At 57.9% G+C, this 17,839-nt stretch overlaps 1 protein-coding gene across 2 annotated transcripts in view; it reads right to left on the bottom strand.

Annotated features, from left to right (window-relative positions):
* CDH15 (cadherin 15) overlaps positions 1-7,121 on the bottom strand; it is a 31,295-nt gene extending 24,174 nt beyond the window's left edge. Inside the window, exon 1 of one of the 2 annotated variants that reach the window (XM_043494916.1) lies at positions 6,988-7,121. In XM_043494916.1, coding sequence (XP_043350851.1) covers positions 6,988-7,041 — 54 coding nt within the window. In that variant the 5' untranslated portion in view covers positions 7,042-7,121. Of the gene's footprint in view, positions 1-2,550; positions 2,922-6,987 lie in introns of those variants that run through there. The other variant, XM_043494917.1, reaches the window with a different exon arrangement.
* Between the last annotated feature and the right edge of the window lie 10,718 nt (positions 7,122-17,839).

Raw genomic sequence — 17,839 nt, 5'->3', positions numbered from 1 at the left:
CCCGGGGCTCAGTGGCAGCTCCAAGGGGCTGGGGTGAGCACTCCCTCGGAGCAGGGCTAATGTGAGCCAAATGGACTCCCAGCTCCTTGGCCCCTGTGGCTTGCTAAGCGCTGCCGTAATGCAAGCACCAGTTGTGGAATATGCAGGGCGCTGAGCTCCATCTGCGTGGCCAGCGCTGGGAGCGTTCAGGGTGCCTCAGACACAGGAGGCTGCTCCCGAATCCTCAAAGGGGAGGAGCTGGAAGGGACAGGACATTGCACTGCCCCCCCGGAATGCAGCAGCTGGTCCCCTCCATGGCACCCCAACCCGCAGCCCATGCGGAGAGGGCTGGCCGAGTGGCCGTGCTTCCAGGGAGTTATTCTCCTGTACTCCCCTGGAAATGGGTGACGGCTGGACATAGCGGGGAGTCACCAGCAGGCCGGGGCTACAGGGACAGCCAGCAAGGGGGGGCCCAAGCCCTGGCTGGTGCTACTGCAAGGCATGTAATAACTAGCAGGCATAACGCCCCGATGCGCTGTCTGGGCAGGGCGCTGCTCCCACGCCAAGCAGTGTCGGGCTGTTGGCAGCGTGTTCTGGGGCCCGGCTGGCTCAGGGCTGCGGGGCCGTCCCCCACCCTCGGCTGTCCCAGTACAGGCCAAGCTGGCCATGCCAGACACTCTTACCCGCTGGTGAGGGGGGTGCTGTGTGGAATGATGGGGGCAGCGTGAGCTCGGTTCCCGGTGGGCCAGTCCGGGCCCCGAGGGAGTCTCCAGCTAATTCCGCTCCAGAGCTGCCCACTCTGGCAGGGCCGTCGGGGGGAGGCTGCCCTGCTGTCTGTGCTATGGGTGCCCTGGTTGCCAGAGCTCCCAGGCTGGCACCTGGCAGCTGCTCCCGCCCGCCCCCATCCTGCGGGGGACCCCATCCGGGGCTGCAGTCAATCAGAGCCAGGGCTGCCCCCAGCGCTGGAGACACTGAATGGCTGCCCAGCCCCTTCCCCCCGACAGGCCGATCGAGCCATCGCAGTGGGCCTGGGGGTGCTCTCTGTGTGCCCACCCCGCTCCGCTCAGCAGCTGGAGCAGGCCGGGTGGGCTGGGGCACTCCATGCAGCCGCTGGCCAGGAGCCCGCACGCACATTCCCTCGGCCTGGGAGAATCACACAACTGAGACGCTGCAACCACAGTTCCCAGGGTCACAGAGAAGCCATGGAGCCAGGGCCAAGTCCCTTGGCTCCCAGCCCCAACGCGCTGCGGGCCACAGCCGGGCACCTGGCGGGGGAGAGCGTCGCTCCAGAGGAGCTGCTAAACACACTGGGTTCTGCTCCTCTGGGAGAGGGTGTGCTCCTTGCTGCACAGACACAGGATGGGGGGAAGGACCCAGTCGCCTCCATCCTTAGGGCTTATGCACCAGAGATGGGCCCAAAGCCACTGCATGTCTCCTGTGTGTCGTCGTCAACACGCCGTGTTATAACCCCCCGGAGAGTCGACACCCACCGGCCAAGGAGGATGGGCCGTGTTTCCTGGCAGGGGGGCATGACAGGCGGCGGGGACAGCTTTGCAGCGTCCTGTGGGACCCGTTTAGAGATCACTATGACGCCCATGGGATCCTCCCATTGGCATCCGTGTTGGACTGGGCCTGGCTGTGTGCACACACCTGTGGGGCGTGCCTGGGGATTAGCCCGCCATGGCAGCGAGCATGGGGACCGCTTGGGCACGCCCTGCAGATACATGTTGTGCATGGACAAGGGACCGACCAGCCGACCCTATGGCTCTGCACGGTAGGTACTGAAATCCAGGCGCAATGGAGGGACGTACACAGGCTGGGGACATTTCCCCCGGCAACAGCAGATGGACCCAACTTGGAAATGCAGCACCATGAACCAGAACACCCCCAGCCGCCCATCTCAGGGACGCCCTACGACGGCCACCACCAGACCTCCAGGGCCCCGTCCCTCCCCAGCCTGGCCCCATGCCTTCCCAGGCTGCCTCATTGAGCTCTGGGGGGTGTCTTTGAGTCCTGGGCCTGCCCCATGCCCTGCCTTTGAACTGTGGGGTGAGGCAGGGCTGGCGGTGCTGGGGCCGGCCCGCCATGCGGGGATGCCCAGTGGGCAGGGCCACCCTCAGCCCTGGCTGGAGGGGTCAGCACCTCGGGCTGTGCAGCGGGGCGGATGCCACTAGGACACAAGAGGCTGGACTTTGGCTGCATCTCTGCTCCCCGGCTGGCCCCTGGCCACACCTTTCCTATGCTCAGAAGACCAAATGCCCCCGCACCGGGAACTAAGGCAGGGAGCAGGGGGAGTGATGTTCCCCCCCACACAATGATTCATTTCCTTACTCAGAGGAGACATTTTTAGAGCTAGCATGAATTTGACCTTTGACTCTTCCAAATATCTGCCACATACGCTCCCCGCTCAGGCCTGTTTGGGCCCGGCTTGGGATTCCAGTGGGACAGCTGGGCAAACACAGCCCCACACTGGCTATAACCACAAGATGCATGGACACCCCTCCCACGGAGACATCCCCCACCCCTCGCACACTCATACCCGGCCTTGCACACCCACCGTCCCCAGCTCACCAGCGATTCCATGGCTCCTGCCTGTTAGCCTGGCTCGCTTCATAGCCACCCCTTGCATGCTGGGCACTGCCAGGCATGGCCGGTGGATGTGGCCCATGAGGCCGGTCATGGGGTCTAGGCAGGACAGTCCTGCCCGCTAGATTTTCCTTCGCACCGGAACTTTTTCTGTGGGGCCTGTGCTGGCTCTGGGCCCCGCACCAACCGAGGCAGAGAGGAGGTGGCTAGCAGCCCGCAGCCCCCTGCCCGAGGGAGCTGGCGGGATGGGGCAGCAGGTTGGCTGTGCGGTGATTACACTGAGTACCGTGTTCCCAGAGTGCACAGCCCAGCCCCTGGGAACGGCCCAGCTCCGCCAGCCAGTGGCAGTGCAGGGCGCGAGCCTGGTTCCCACAGCACCTCCGCTCCCGGGATGGCAGCCCAGAGGAATGCTGGGAATGGGCTCAGCTGTTCCAGGGAGGGCCCTATGCCTGGGGGTGTATAAATAGCTGCCCTCACTGTTCCCCTGGCCGCAGCAGGGAGAAGGCAGCTGGGCCAGGCTCGCTGTCCTGCCAGGAAGAAGTGGGGACTCCCCGATACTGGGCCACTCTCTGCAGCCTTGGGCTGACTCTGGGGCCATTTGCCTGCCCCCTCTCCCCATTGGAGATATAGGGTATGTCTACACAGCAATAAGATACGTGTGGCTGACCCTGCAGAGGGGGAGGGCCAGCCATGGGTGTTTATGGGGCTATAGACATGCCCACAGAGGCCTCCTGTCATGGTGGCTGCTGGAGAGGATCTGCAGGAGAGGAAGGGGTTAACATTGGACTGGCTGCATCTGGCCTCACTGACTGGGTGGTTCAGCTTAGTCCCAAGACTGGGTCCCGAAATCTGCACATGTAATATGGCAAAATTGGTGGTCTGCAGCAAAGGGGCCAGGCTGGAACGGCAGGGCGGTGGGGGTTGGGGTTGAGGAGCATCAGTGGAGCAGGGTATAGGGGAGCTGGGGCCTGGGTGGAGGGGAGTCTGGGTTAGGATTGAGGGGCACCAGCCAGGCTGTGTGGGGCTCCGTTGACAGTTTTTTCACATTTCACACCTGTCACTGACTCCCGGGCTGTTGCATGGCCCAGCTGGGCAGGATGACGTCCCCCTTGCAGGGTGGGGTCTGTGGTCTGAGCAAACTCTGGAAACACCTTGTGTCAGCGGTGTGATGTCCCAGAGCAGGAGGAGAGGTGGGTCCCTGGCACATGGTGGGATGGGGGCATCATGGGTGGTCAGTCTTCATTGGCCCTCTTGTCCAGCCGCCCCAAACCCTCCTGCCATTTGCCAGCCCTGGCACCATCCTCTGGCCAGCTCCCATCAGGAGGCAACGGGCAGGAATGGCTGGTCCCTCCTGCTCTACGGTGCACTTTCCCCACTGCTGGGGACAGGTCAGAGTGTGCCTGGTTCAGGCCTGTGCCCTCCCTTCTGGGGGAACTGAGGGGCTTAGCCAGCAGCTCCTGCACCTCCATTCGGCACAGCCCTCCCCAAATCCAGCTCAGCAGGAATCAGCTTTGGAAAACACTCTTGGTTATGTTTCTGTGACAACTGCTACAACCTGCCATGAGCTGCTAGACCAGATCCCTACGGCTCCACCAGACCCCCCCCCCCCTCCGGTTCTACCAGACCCCCTTGGTTCTACCAGATCCTCACAGCTCTACCAGACCCATCCCGGTTCTACCAGATCCTCATGGTGCCTCACCAGATCCCCACAGCCACAGCTGACAGACACCACTTCCAGACAGCCAAAGCCCTCCTGCCACGGTTCCTTTGTGAACACAGGTGCATAGCATAGGAAACCCGCATGACCACAGTGGTACAGCCTGGGTGCTACCGAGAGATTTTGGCCACCAGGGAATGTGCACGCGCCACGGATAGTCTATGTCACAGTGTGCGTGTGTAAGAGGCACAGTGTGTGTGGTAAGGTGACAGTGACTATCTGCACGTGTGAACGCACAGTGCACGGCTGTCTCTGTGGATGAGGTGATGGCGGATGCAGGCGTGTGTGTAGGTGACCTTCTGATGGGCCAGGAATGCTGGCCCATGCTCTCTGCTCAGGCCAATGCGGGGGGGGGGGGGGTAGCAGCCTGTTGGTGGCTCTGCAGAGCCCACTCCTGCTTCCTGGGTGTGCGCCCAGTTGGGGATCAGGAGCTGTGCAGCGGGGCCATGTGGTGCCGAGTGCCCGAGCGGGCTGCATGATGCAGCGAGGCCCTGACAGTGCCCGGCTCAGCCATTCCCTGGCCGGGGGGCGGGGGAAGAGGGGTGTGTGTGTGTGAGAGAGAGAGAGAGAGAGAAGGGGGCTTGTTTTGACTAGGAAACCTGAATGGAGTCGGCCAGAAGGAAATGCTCCCACCAGCTGTCGGCCCACCTGCCTGTCCATCACCAGGGCACTGCCCCTTCCCCCAGCTGTGGAACTGCTCCCAGTCCCCGGGGGGGGACCAGCAAGGTTAGCAAAAGGAAGAGGAAGCCAGGCTGGCAAGGGGAGACAGGGAGTTGGGGGCACACTGAGGGGTGCTGGGGCCGGGGTTGTGGGGGCAGCAAGATTCTGAGAGGGGGTTAATTGCTCCTTAAGCCCTGTGTCAAACGCCCTTTCCCAGTGGGTCCTGCCTGGAGAGGAGCCCCAGTTTCTCAGGGCTTGTGCACACACAAACCACTATGTTCTGTGGGGCCAGGACTGTCTTGTTCTGTGTTTGTACAGCGCCTGGCACCATGGGGTCCTGGGCACTACCATATACACTAATAACATACAGTGCCTGGCACCATGGGGTCCTGGGCACTACCATATACACTAATAATGTACAGCACCTGGCACCATGGGATCCTGGGCTGTTACTTGAGTGCCTGGGCACAATTAGTAAATCACACATAAAGAAAAGGAGTACTTGTGGCACCTTAGAGACTAACAAATTTATTTGAGCACAAGCTTTCGTGAGCTACAGCTCGCTTCATCGGATGCATTTGGTGGAAAATACAGTGGGGAGATTTATGTACACACACAGAGAACATGAAATAATGGGTTTTATCATACACACTGTAAGGAGAGTGATCACTTAAGATGAGCCATCACCAGCAACGGGGGGGGGGGGGGAGGAAAACCTTTCATGGTGACAAGCAAGGTAGGCTATAAATCATGAAAGGTTTTCCTCCCCCCGCTGCTGGTGATGGCTCATCTTAAGTGATCACTCTCCTTACAGTGTGTATGATAAAACCCATTGTTTCATGTTCTCTGTGTGTGTGTATATAAATCTCTCCTCTGTTTTTTCCACCAAATGCATCCGATGAAGTGAGCTGTAGCTCACGAAAGCTTGTGCTCAAATAAATTTGTTAGTCTCTAAGGTGCCACAAGTACTCCTTTTCTTTTTGTGAATACAGACTAACACGGCTGCTACTCTGAAATAAATCACACATACACACACACATTGCAGAAGCCTGGAACTGGGGCCTCATTCCAGAACGCCAAAGCCCCAGCACTGAACACACAACAGCTAACACTACTGGAGGGGATGCGCCCAGAGAAGGCGGGCTCCCACCTGTCAGAGATGCCCAGACGCTGTGGTGAGGGCCCCCAATATAAGACCCTGGACAGCGAGGGTTAAGGCTGCTCTGTCACTGCATGGGGAGGGCAGCAGGCCTATCATCTGGAGGCGTGGCGCCTCGAAAGCCCCTTTGCCCAGATCTGGTTTCACAACAGCATAAACTGCCCAAGAACTGCTGAAGCCTCCCCCCCCCCCAATCTCCAGCAGCTGCATTTCCCGGGGGAGGTGGTGACTGGAGGCCCCCCTGCCTGCGATATATTCAGTGCATTCAATCCCTTCCCCATACGGGGGCGCTCCACCCAGCCACAGGATGGGCCTGCCAGGTGTCCCCAGAGAGCTGGCACAGAGAGATGAGCCCCCTTCCTCCTCCCAGGCCGGCCAGGGGCAGAGGGGCTGCTCCGGCTCCCCCTGAGCTCTGGGCTAGGGCTCCCAATCAACAGGGTTTCTGTTCTGGGCCCCGACCTCATCTTCCATGGTCTGCTCCCCACACCCCGGGCTCCATGTGCCGGGACTCAGCTGTCTGTCCCCCCTCCTCCTTCCCCCAGGCTCCGGGAGCAGGGCTCTGGGCTGAGCATGGTCTTTGGGCAGATTATTTCCCCTCAGGCCCCTCCAGAGCCTGTGGGACTCCCTTCCACACCATCCTGGCTTAAACCCCTCACATCCTCTCCGCGTAGGGGCTGAGCTGGGGCCTGGAGGCTACCAAGCACCCAGCGCCCCGGGGGTGATGCTGTGGCTTGGATCCCAAGCCCCGGAAGCCCCAAAGCACCATGAGCCAGAGCGGCTCCATAAACCTCCCTTCGGTGGCCACCGCCCCAGGGTGCGGTGCCACCTGCCGCAGAGCCGGGGCTGGGCACCGGACATCAGCACATGGCACGCTGCCTGCCCTTACCTGAGCCCAGAGAGGCGCCAGGAGGCAGAAGGCGAGAAGGCAGGGGCTTTCCATCCTAGCCAGTCCCTGTGCCTTGGGCAGGGACCGCAGGGCTCGGAGTGGGAGCGACTCTCTTGTGCGGAGCTCTCCAGGCCGGAGCTAAAATAAACCTGGTGTCTGGCTGAATGACAGCACATGTGCTGTGCATGCCGGAGGGGTGGGAGTGGATATTAGTGCGGTGGGGGGGGGAGAGCAGCTGTCCCCATTGCACAGCTCTCAGGCTGGCCAAGGTCAGATCTCACCCCTGCCCACTGCACTGGGGGTGGGGTATGGGCCGGGTTAACACTTTGTGTGCCAGCTCCAAACACCGGACCAGGACCCCTGCTGGCACTTTAGCCGAGCGCCAGCCACAGGGCTGCCAGCCAGGCTCAGCTAAGAATGTGGTGCCAGGCTAATGCCAATCAGCTGAGACACCTGCCCGCAGGCTGCGCAGAGACTCCAATTTTGCTCCTTTCGGTTTAGTTCAACCGGCTCCTAATCAACACAGGCTAACGTGCAGCAAGCGCCCTTCACCCACAGCAGAGCGTCCGCCGAGCCCTTTGCAGCGTGAAGGGAGCCTGCCCTGGCTGAGGGGCCACAAGCACATCCCTGCTGGGCCTCAGTTTCCCAGCCGCTCACGCTTGCCCCGTTACAGCCACCCACCCACAATGGATGAGGCCTGGTTCCATAGTGGTGCCATGGCTGCACTGGGGTTTGAACGGCAGGGCCTTCAGCTTCCCGCAACCTCTACAGCTGCAGCCCCCCAGTGTTACAAACCAGAGCCTGCAGAGCGTCCCACACAACACACACACAGCTCTGCCCTGGAGACAGGGCAACACAGACAGCTCACCCCTCCCTTCAAACCCTGCCACCTTCTCTGAGCCCACCTCAGTCAGGCCCCCGGCTCCTGCCCTGTCACTGCCCTCCTGGGCCCTGCCCCAACGAACTCACCAGGGTACTTACCCCTCTCTCAGCCTGGGGGCCAGCATGGGCTCTGCCAGTGTCCTGCAAGAGCCTGGAGCTGTGTCGGGCACGGGAAATGGCCGGTTTTGTTAGGGACGGGACAAGTGAAAGGCCATTCCCACTTCCGCTAGCCTTCCTCACGGGGCAATGTTCATGCCGCACGGCTGAGCCGTGTCAGACGGTGCCTGCCCCATCTAAACAGACAGACCCAGGGCCGGGGAAGGTTGCTGGTCCCCGGGTCACACTGGGGAGCAGCAACACAGAGAAATGCCCTCATTATGCCCGCTGTTGGGAGGGTGGGGAGCCCAGGGAGATGTGCAGGGAGCCTGGGCTGGCAGGGCCTTCTCCGCTGGCCTCTCCCGCTGGCTCTGGCTTTGGCAGGCGAAGGATGGCTCCGAACAGCTGCCACCAGTGACTCAAAGAGCCGCTCGCCAGCCGGAGGGAGAGGGGGTGAGTCTGGGCGCATAGGGTGGGGGGGCAGAGCTGAAGGCAGGGACAGGTGGCAGAGCTGTGTGGGCGCGACAAAGCCGGAATCAGGAGCTGTCTTTGTTTATTTCCTGCCGTTCCCTGTGGATCCTCATCCTTCCACTCAGGGCCTCCGTCCTTTCAGCCAGGGGGGCCTGGGGCCGGCCCCGCTGGAGGACAGTGCTGCTGCTATGTGCCCTGGCCAGAGGGGGTGCTCCCTCCCCTGGAATCAGAGCACATTGCCTCCAGTACACCCCAAGAGTGAAGGGCCAAGTGCCAAGAGCGAGCCCTCTGCCTCCCCTCCACACCCATCCCTGGCCAGCCAGGGGAACAGGGCAGGGCTGGAGTCCTCCCCTGGAAAGTCGTTCTGGTGCTGGGCCTGCCCGTTGGCAGCAGGGGCTCCCTGTGGAGTTCCCCATCTCCATGCATGGCTTTGGCCCATTCCTGGACGAGGCAGAAGGATGGGCCACAGCATGGGCAGGAGCCAACAGTTTGAGGAGGGGTATGACTGGCTGGCAGCCTAGCCCCTGCTGTCCCATGAGCCAGAGCCCACCACAGCCATTGCCACCTCCCTGGGGTTCACAGCAGCAGGGCTGGCTCATGACTAAATGGTGCCCCAGGTGAGGCGCATCTTCGGCGCCCCCCTCCATTTGTTAAACTTCTGAAAACCTTATTTTTTTATTGCATTTGTAGCCCATTTCATGACTTTGATGCACCATTTGCATGCATGATTTACCCGTCATACAAGATGATAGATTTGCATGCTAGGATCTGTAAAGCTGCATTTATTCACGCCACATGTAAGCAAATAAAAAATCGTTTCCTCTAAGCTTATTGAAACTTTTAAAATTTCAGAATAGCTGAAATGTACAGTAGAACCTCAGAGTTACGAACTGACCAGTCAACCCCACACCTTGTTTGGAACCAGAAGTACGCAATCAGGCACCTGAAGAGACCCCCCCACCCCCCAAAAAAGTTAATACAGTACAAGGCTGTGTTAAATGTAAAAAAAAAACCAAGAAAAGCAGCATTTTGATTCTGCCTAGTAAAGTTTCAAAGCTGTATTGAGTCAATGTTCAGTTGTAAAAGAACCACTCTAATGGTTTGTTCAGAGTTACAAACAACCTCCGTTCCCGAGGTTCGCAACTCTGAGGATCTGCTGGCCGAACATCAAGACACCGACCTGTGCACCAACACTGGGGGGCCAAGTAGTAACTAGGATTACAGTAGGAGACAGTGTTAGCGTGTTAATCCTAGTCCTTTAGTTCAAAAGAAGTAACTATTTCTTCAATATTGTTGCATAGATAGGGGTTCAATCGATATCTCTGGCATCTCATTAAATATGTCCTTTATTAGTCACTACTTATGCTCGTCAAGTCTTAAACCACACGTACACTTTCACAATTACACACTAAAACAAAAAGAAAAGGAGTACTTGTGGCACCTTAGAGACTAACAAATTTATTTGAGCAGAAGCTTTCGTGAGCTACAGCTCACTTCATCGGATGCATTTGGTGGAAAGTGAGCTGTAGCTCACGAAAGCTTATGCTCAAATAAATCTGTTAGTCTCTAAGGTGCCACAAGTACTCCTTTTCTTTTTGCGAATACAGACTAACACGGCTGCTACTCTGAACACTAAAACAAGGTTCACAGTATCGCAGCTGGGATCTCACATCACTTCAGTTCATTCTTATATCTCACTGCCTGACTGGCACCGCCCTGCCCCTTATATGCCCGCGAGGGCATGGCTGACCACATTTTAGCAGGTGTGATGAAGTGGGGGGCGTTTCTTGTTATTTCAATGGGTTGCATGCAGAGAGTGTGGGACTGAGTTTCCCTGGGTGTTACCGGTTTAACGAGGTGGTGGAGAGGGAGTTTGGTGTTAGAGAAGGCCAGTGGTGGCACTTGGGACCCTGGACAACGGCCTGGAGAATGGATACCCCAGCGACTGGTGACCTGGTGACCGGGAGGCCCCAGCTTGGAGCCACAGCTGGTTCTGGCCAGTGGGGAACAAAGGACAGATGAGAGGAGAGGCTGAGGGAAAGGAGGTCCAGGCGACCTGTTTACCTGGGACAGAAGACAAAGGACAGAGGGGGAGCTTGGGCGATGGTGATATCAGATGCCCAGCTGGAAGGGGGGGTGTCTCTAGATTGGGGAGAGGGAGCAGCCAGAGCCCACCTGGAGGCTGGAGAGACCTAGATGTGCTGTGCTGAGGGAGGCCAGGCCTGAGAGCCCAGAGAGTTTCCGGTGCTGGGTTCAGACGCTCGATAATCCCTCCTGTTTCACGCTGGCAGAGAGTTGCTCCTGTCCAGAGATCAGGGTGGCATTATCCCCTCTCGGCATGGAGGCCCCAGGGTGTGTGACCAGAGCGAGGGGACTCCCTGAGAGGGCCCACGGCAGAGACAGACGTGCTGAGGATCAGAGAGGGGCAGTTCCAGGAGGCGGAGGGGCTTACGGCTGAACCCCCGAGAGCGAGTGGCTTCCTGAGAAGGGCTGTCACTCTGAAGGGGATTCCCCCCAGGGGCCGTAGGGAGCCGAAAGAGGGCACAAGCCCTGGGGGGGTCCGTGACAGAGGGTGAAGGAAAATGTCATTCTCAGAAAGGCTGGAAGGCTCGACGAGATTCTTCCAAGGTCCAGAACATGCTGGGAGATGAGTGAAGAATGAACCCAGCCACGCAACATTACCGCAAATGTTCCAGTTTCCCTTTTGTCGCTGACAACCATCCCGAGCCCGGCTCCCCCGAGCCCAGCACCCCAGCCAGCCGACTGGGCCACCTGCCCCTAAACCTGGCCACAGGGAGGAGCAGGGACTGGTCACTGGCAGGGCGTGGCGTGGAAATGGCTCGGGAGCGAGCAGCACTGCCCCCTGCTGGCAGGAACAGGCCAGGTCCCACCACCAGGCAGGAATGCGACAGCTGCTGCAGGACTGCAAGCTGTGACCCCGCTCTCGATGGAGGTATGTGGGAGGAATCTCGCACCGAGCTAGCCAACTGCCACACGCAGCAGCCAGCAACCTCCCAGCCAGCTCCACTCCGGGAGCAGCGGGCAGCAGCAGGCCTGGTGAGCCAAGTCACCTGCTCCTGCAGCTCCAGCCCCAAGCCCTGCCAGAGGGGAGAATTGCTGCTGGCAGTACAGAGCCTATGACACAGAGCTGACCCTCTGCGCCCATGAGCAGCCCTGCGCGGATGCGCACACCCATACACCACACCCGCACTGGCCAGCGCCTGAAGCTCTCCTGGGGCACAATCCCTACATGAACACCTCACACATCCATGCTGAGCGTGGCTGGGCTGCGGCTCCCCCATGGGGCACGGGAAGGGCTGGTGGCCCCGAGGGAAGCGGGCGGCGCTGAGTTCTGGGGCCTGATGCCACAGTGCTGACAGCTGGTGCACCCACGGATGCACATGCACACTGGGCACACTCCCCTCACCCACCATTGCACACTGGACACACTCACCCCCCACCCTCACCCCTGCCATTGCACACTGGGCATGCTTACCCCCACCTGCCATTGCACGCTGGACACACTCCGTTCAACTGCCATTGTATACTAGGCACACTCACGCCCCCACCATTGCACGCTGGGTGTGCTCACCCCTACCCCCACCTGCTATTGCACACTGGTCATGCTCCCCCAACTGCCATTGTACACTGGGCACACTCAGCCCTACTACCATTGCACACTTGGCACATGCACTCCTACCCCCACCTGCCATTGCACATTGGGCATGCTCACTCACTCCCCGCCCCCCCTGACCCACACTGGGTTTTGTTCATACCCACACATGCTCCCTACAGCTCATGAGCTGGAACTGAATGAGTCTGAGAGCTAACACTCACCTGGCCAGTGTCCCTCACACACCCATTTCCCCAGAGCAGTGCTCCTCCCTCTCCCCATGCCCGGGGCAGTGCCCCTTGTGTGCTGAACACAGACAGCAGAAGCCCCATTCTCAGCCAGCTGTCCAAGCAGAGGGGACCCCTCCATGTGTCACTCTGAGCCTCACGCCCTGTCAGCCCAGGCTATCCCAGGTCCTATCGCTCCGGGCAGGGCCACCCTTCCCTTTGCCTGCTCTCCAGAATGCTGAGTCGCTGCACAGGTGCTGGGACCATCTGTCTTCTCGCAGGGCATTGGAAAGTGTCCAAGGCAGGCACGGTGGCACCAGCACACGCCAAGCCAGCGAAGGCAGATGCTCTGCTGCACAGGCCTGCTGGGGAGGAGGATGCTATTGCTCCGAGCGGGCCCCCTCCACACCAGCTTCCATTGCCATTTACATCTTGCATTTGAGGCCGAGACCTGGCACCTACAGATTTCTACTCTCAGCCTCATGGCAGCCCTGGGGTGCTGCTGAGCAGTGAGCACCTGCTGGGCATGGCAGCCTGGCAGGATGGCACGTCTCACTGTCGCATGAACAGCTCAGACATTAACACCCACGGAGAAATCCCTGCTGCTCTTGGCAAGGGGCTCAAATGCCCCTTTCTACCAGGGCTATACCCACCTGTGGTGTAAGGGCAGCAGGGGCTTCCCAACCCAGGAGCAGCCCAATCGGGGGGCAGGGAAAGGGCTAGGGAAACCCACGGGGATCAACACCGGGGTGTCTAATTGCACTCCTTTCTCTGGCCAGCGGGGAAGTGGAGCACAGAGCAGCTGACCCTAGGCCCACAGCTTGACTTGGCCAGCAGGGGGTGCTCATTCATCCCCACACACGGTGCCCGGTAGAAGCGGGAGGCGATTTGCTAATTGCCTGGCAGCAGAGCCAGGCGAGCCCAGGAAACGTCGTGTGCAACAGAGGCTGGGAGAGACGCTCAGGGTCCGCTGCAAGACGCTCACGGGGCAGAAGGCCAGCATTCCCCCCGTGTCGCAGGGCCTGCCTGGGTGGAGCATTGGTTGCTGTATGGACCAAGACCTCCCAGCCTGGTCTGTCCATGGGGATGAAGAGAGACCGGCCTGTGCCAGAACAGCAGTAGCCATGTCTGCTCTCAGGTGCACACCAGAGCATGGGGCACTAGGCAAGCTTGTCCTGCTGCTGCCCAGGCTGAACCTACTCTGGGACAGAGCAAGGCAATTGGGGGTGTAGGCACTGCATGGCGGCTGTGATTGCAGAGCCCTTGGCCATTATCTTTGAAAACTCGTGGCGAACGGGGGAAGTCCCGGATGACTGGAAAAAGGCTAATGTAGTGCCCATCTTTAAAAAAGGGAAGAAGGAGGATCCTGGGAACTACAGGCCGGTCAGCCTCACCTCAGTCCCTGGAAAAATCATGGAGCAGGTCCTCAAAGAATCAATCCTGAAGCACTTAGAGGAGAGGAAAGTGATCAGGAACAGTCAGCATGGATTCACCAAGGGAAGGTCATGCCTGACTAATCTAATCGCCTTTTATGATGAGATTACTGGTTCTGTGGATGAAGGGAAAGCAGTGGATGTATTGTTTCTTGACTTTAGCAAAGCTTTTGACACGGTCTCCCACAGCATTCTTGTCAGCAAGTTAAGGAAGTATGGGCTGGATGAATGCACTATAAGGTGGGTAGAAAGCTGGCTAGATTGTCGGGCTCAACGGGTAGTGATCAATGGCTCCATGTCTAGTTGGCAGCCGGTGTCAAGTGGAGTGCCCCAGGGGTCGGTCCTGGGGCCCGTTTTGTTCAATATCTTCATAAATGATCTGGAGGATGGTGTGGATTGCACTCTCAGCAAATTTGCGGATGATACTAAACTGGGAGGAGTGGTAGATACGCTGGAGGGGAGGGATAGGATACAGAAGGACCTAGACAAATTGGAGGATTGGGCCAAAAGAAATCTAATGAGGTTCAATAAGGATAAATGCAGGGTCCTGCACTTAGGATGGAAGAATCCAATGCACCGCTACAGACTAGGGACCGAATGGCTCGGCAGCAGTTCTGCGGAAAAGGACCTAGGGGTGACAGTGGACGAGTAGCTGGATATGAGTCAGCAGTGTGCCCTTGTTGCCAAGAAGGCCAATGGCATTTTGGGTTGTATAAGTAGGGGCATAGCGAGCAGATCGAGGGACGTGATCGTTCCCCTCTATTCGACACTGGTGAGGCCTCATCTGGAGTACTGTGTCCAGTTTTGGGCCCCACACTACAGGAAGGATGTGGATAAATTGGAAAGAGTACAACGAAGGGCAACGAAAATGATTAGGGGTCTAGAGCACATGACTTATGAGGAGAGGCTGAGGGAGCTGGGATTGTTTAGTCTGCAGAAGAGAAGAATGAGGGGGGATTTGATAGCTGCTTTCAACTACCTGAAAGGGGGTTTCAAAGAGGATGGCTCTAGACTGTTCTCAATGGTAGCAGATGACAGAACGAGGAGTAATGGTCTCAAGTTGCAATGGGGGAGGTTTAGATTGGATATTAGGAAAAACTTTTTCACTAAGAGGGTGGTGAAACACTGGAATGCGTTACCTAGGGAGGTGGTAGAATCTCCTTCCTTAGAGGTTTTTAAGGTCAGGCTTGACAAAGCCCTAGCTGGGATGATTTAACTGGGACTTGGTCCTGCTTTGAGCAGGGGGTTGGACTAGATGACCTTCTGGGGTCCCTTCCAACCCTGATATTCTATGATTCATGATGAGGCCCCAGGGCTCCAGCCCCTGTGCCATGGCCTTTCTCTGAACCAAGGTCCTGCTTGCTGCTGGGAGGGTCAGTGCCAGGCCTGGGCAGTAGCATGGAGCACCTTTCACCCCCTGGGGAATGGCAGCAGGGGCAGTTCACTTCCCCAGGCTATTGTTTCAGGCTCTCTGCAGACTCAGGCAGACGTCTCTGCATTTGTCACACATGTTTTCAAGCTTTCCTTTGTAGCCATCAGGAACAGAAATGCACAAAATGAAAGCTTATGTTCTGCTGTAATCACATGACTCCCAGAGCTGGGCCCCTAGCCATGGGCCTAGGCCTACCTCCAGCCCTGGATCTCTACACAGGGCACAGCGCTTGGGGCTCCCAGTACAGCCTCTGGCATCGGCCTTACATTCGCTTTTAATAGTTCAGAGCAGGAACTAGAGCCAGAACCGGGTCACAGCCAACACTCCTGTCCCGAGTGAGTCAGAACCAGTCCTGGGACCGAGTGGCCACCCTTCTGGAGTCTGGATCAGAACCTGGACCAGGTTGCAGCTGCCCCACCGGTGCTGAACCAGTATCCCAGCTGCCCCTGTTCTACCTTCTACTCTGCCCTCAGCCCTTCGAAAAGCAGCCCCTGGCGTCAGAGGGCCTTGAGCCACATCATGGGATGGATGCCCGGCCATTGCCAGCGCCGCCCTCTGCAGCCGCAGGCTGACATGTGTCACACCCGTTCCTGCAGTAGCAACCTCTGCCATCTCACCCATCGACCACCCATGCAGCCTCACACCCAGGGAGCCAGCTTCCTGCCCAGCAGCCATCAGGCTAATGAGCAGCTAACGATGGAGGAGGGCTAATTAGCAGTTCAGATAAAGAGTAGAGGAAGGGAGGGCAGGGCCTCCCCAAGGACTCTGACACTCAGTAGAGCCCCAGTGCGCTGGAGGTTGTGAGCTACACAGGCCAGGCTCTTAATGCAGGAGAACCTGGCATTGGGTCCGGCCTTCCCTGGACCCGGGCGTGGAGGGGGCAGATTTTCCCTCAAACCCCACAGAAAGGCTGGAGTGATCCAGTGAGGAAACTGCTGCAGGTCCCACTGCATTGTGGGATGCAGTGTGTGTAGACGGAGGCTGGGCTGGCCCAGGACAACTGTATGGCTGATGGCACCCTGCCCACCCCGGGGATGACTCCCTGTCGCTGGAGCCCGAGCTCAGCCAAACAAAGCAAAGCAGGTACCATAGCCAATGCCTGCAAAACACCAGAAACTGCAGCCGGATGCAGACAGGAGCTGGAGGAGCTGCATGGACCCCAGCTCTGGACTGGCCCGAGCCTTGGGAGAGGTGCCAGCTGCTTATTGCAATGCCTCAGCCCAGCCTGGACCCGAGTGACCCAGCACAACGAGCCTCATGGTTCCAGACGAGCTGCCCCGTTACCCTTCCCTGCAGGGTTGCTCCTGGCACTGCCCTCCTGCCCTCTGCCCACACAGAACTGCCAACTCCTCAGCCCAGGGCCCAGCCACCCAGCCCAATGGCTCTTCCACCTGTGCTCCGCTCCGCGGGCGTGTGTGTGGGGGCACATGCAGAACCTCAGACCCGGAGTTCCCAGCAGTGGCTGATCTCAGCAAAGAGCCCTTGGCCAAGAGCTTGTGTCTTTCCCTCCAATCCCCACCCAGCAGCAGAGACAGGAGGGGAAGAGCAGCAGGAAGGCTGCAGACCAGGAAGGAAAGGGGGTGAGCACAACGTGAACGGGGAAGCCTAAGCCGCCCTGAGCAGCAAGTGGCTTTCAGTGCCAGGGTGCCCAGATCCCCCTCGACCTACTGGATGAGGGAACCCTGCCAACTTGAACCTTCCTGCTAGCAGTTCCCAGGAGCCACTGGGACTGCAGAGTTGCTGAGCTGGCCACAGGGCAGGGTGAGGCTGCTCTCCCCAGGCCTTTCTGGGCTCTGAGACCTGGCGAGGGTGAGGACTGTGGGTGCCCAGAGCCCTGTTGCTCTGGCTGTGTCAGAAGCTACTAAAGTTAGATATTTTTAAATCAGTAGCTCCAAATAAATTGCACCCCAGAGTTGTAAAATAGTTGGCCGAGGAGCTCACTGGACCATCAATGTTGATTTTCAGTATCTTGCAGCCCTGGGGAAGTTCCAGAAGATGGGAAGAAAGCTAATGTTGGGCCAAGTTTTAAAAGGGTAAACAGGGTGACCTAGGTAACTATAGGCCTGTTAGCCTGACATTGAGCCCGGGCAAGATATTGGAGTGGCTGATACAGGTCTCAGTTAATAAAGAATTAAAGGAGGATAATGTAATTAATGCCACTCAACAATAGTTTATGGAAAATAGATTCCTCTCAAATGAGCTCGGTTTTTTTGATGGGATTACAAGTTTGGTTGATAAAGGTAATAGTGTTGACTTAGTACCGCATGGCATTTTGATTAAAAAAAATCTAAAATACTATAAAATTAACCTGGCACATAGTAAAAGGATTAAAACCTGGCTACCTGAGAGTCTCAAAGTGTAACTGTAAATGGGGATCAGAGTAGCAGCCGTGTTAGTCTGTATTCGCAAAAAGAAAAGGAGTACTTGTGGCACCTTAGAGACTAACAAATTTATTAGAGCATAAGCTTTCGTGAGCTGTAGCTCACGAAAGCTTATGAGCTAATAAATTTGTTAGTCTCTAAGGTGCCACAAGTACTCCTTTTCTTTTTGTAAATGGGGACTCATCCTTGAGCAGGGGCATTTCCAGTGTGGTCCTGAAGGGATCTGTTCTTGGCCCTATAACATTTAACATTTTTGTCCGTGTTCTGGAAGAAAACATTAATTCATCCCTGCTAAAATCTGCAGGTGACAGAAACAT

Source organism: Dermochelys coriacea, chromosome 12 (genome assembly GCF_009764565.3).
Source record: "Dermochelys coriacea isolate rDerCor1 chromosome 12, rDerCor1.pri.v4, whole genome shotgun sequence".
Lineage (NCBI taxonomy): Eukaryota > Metazoa > Chordata > Testudines > Dermochelyidae > Dermochelys > Dermochelys coriacea.
The sequence above is the reverse complement of the archived record's forward strand: the minus strand, read 5'-3'. Positions and strand labels throughout refer to the sequence as shown.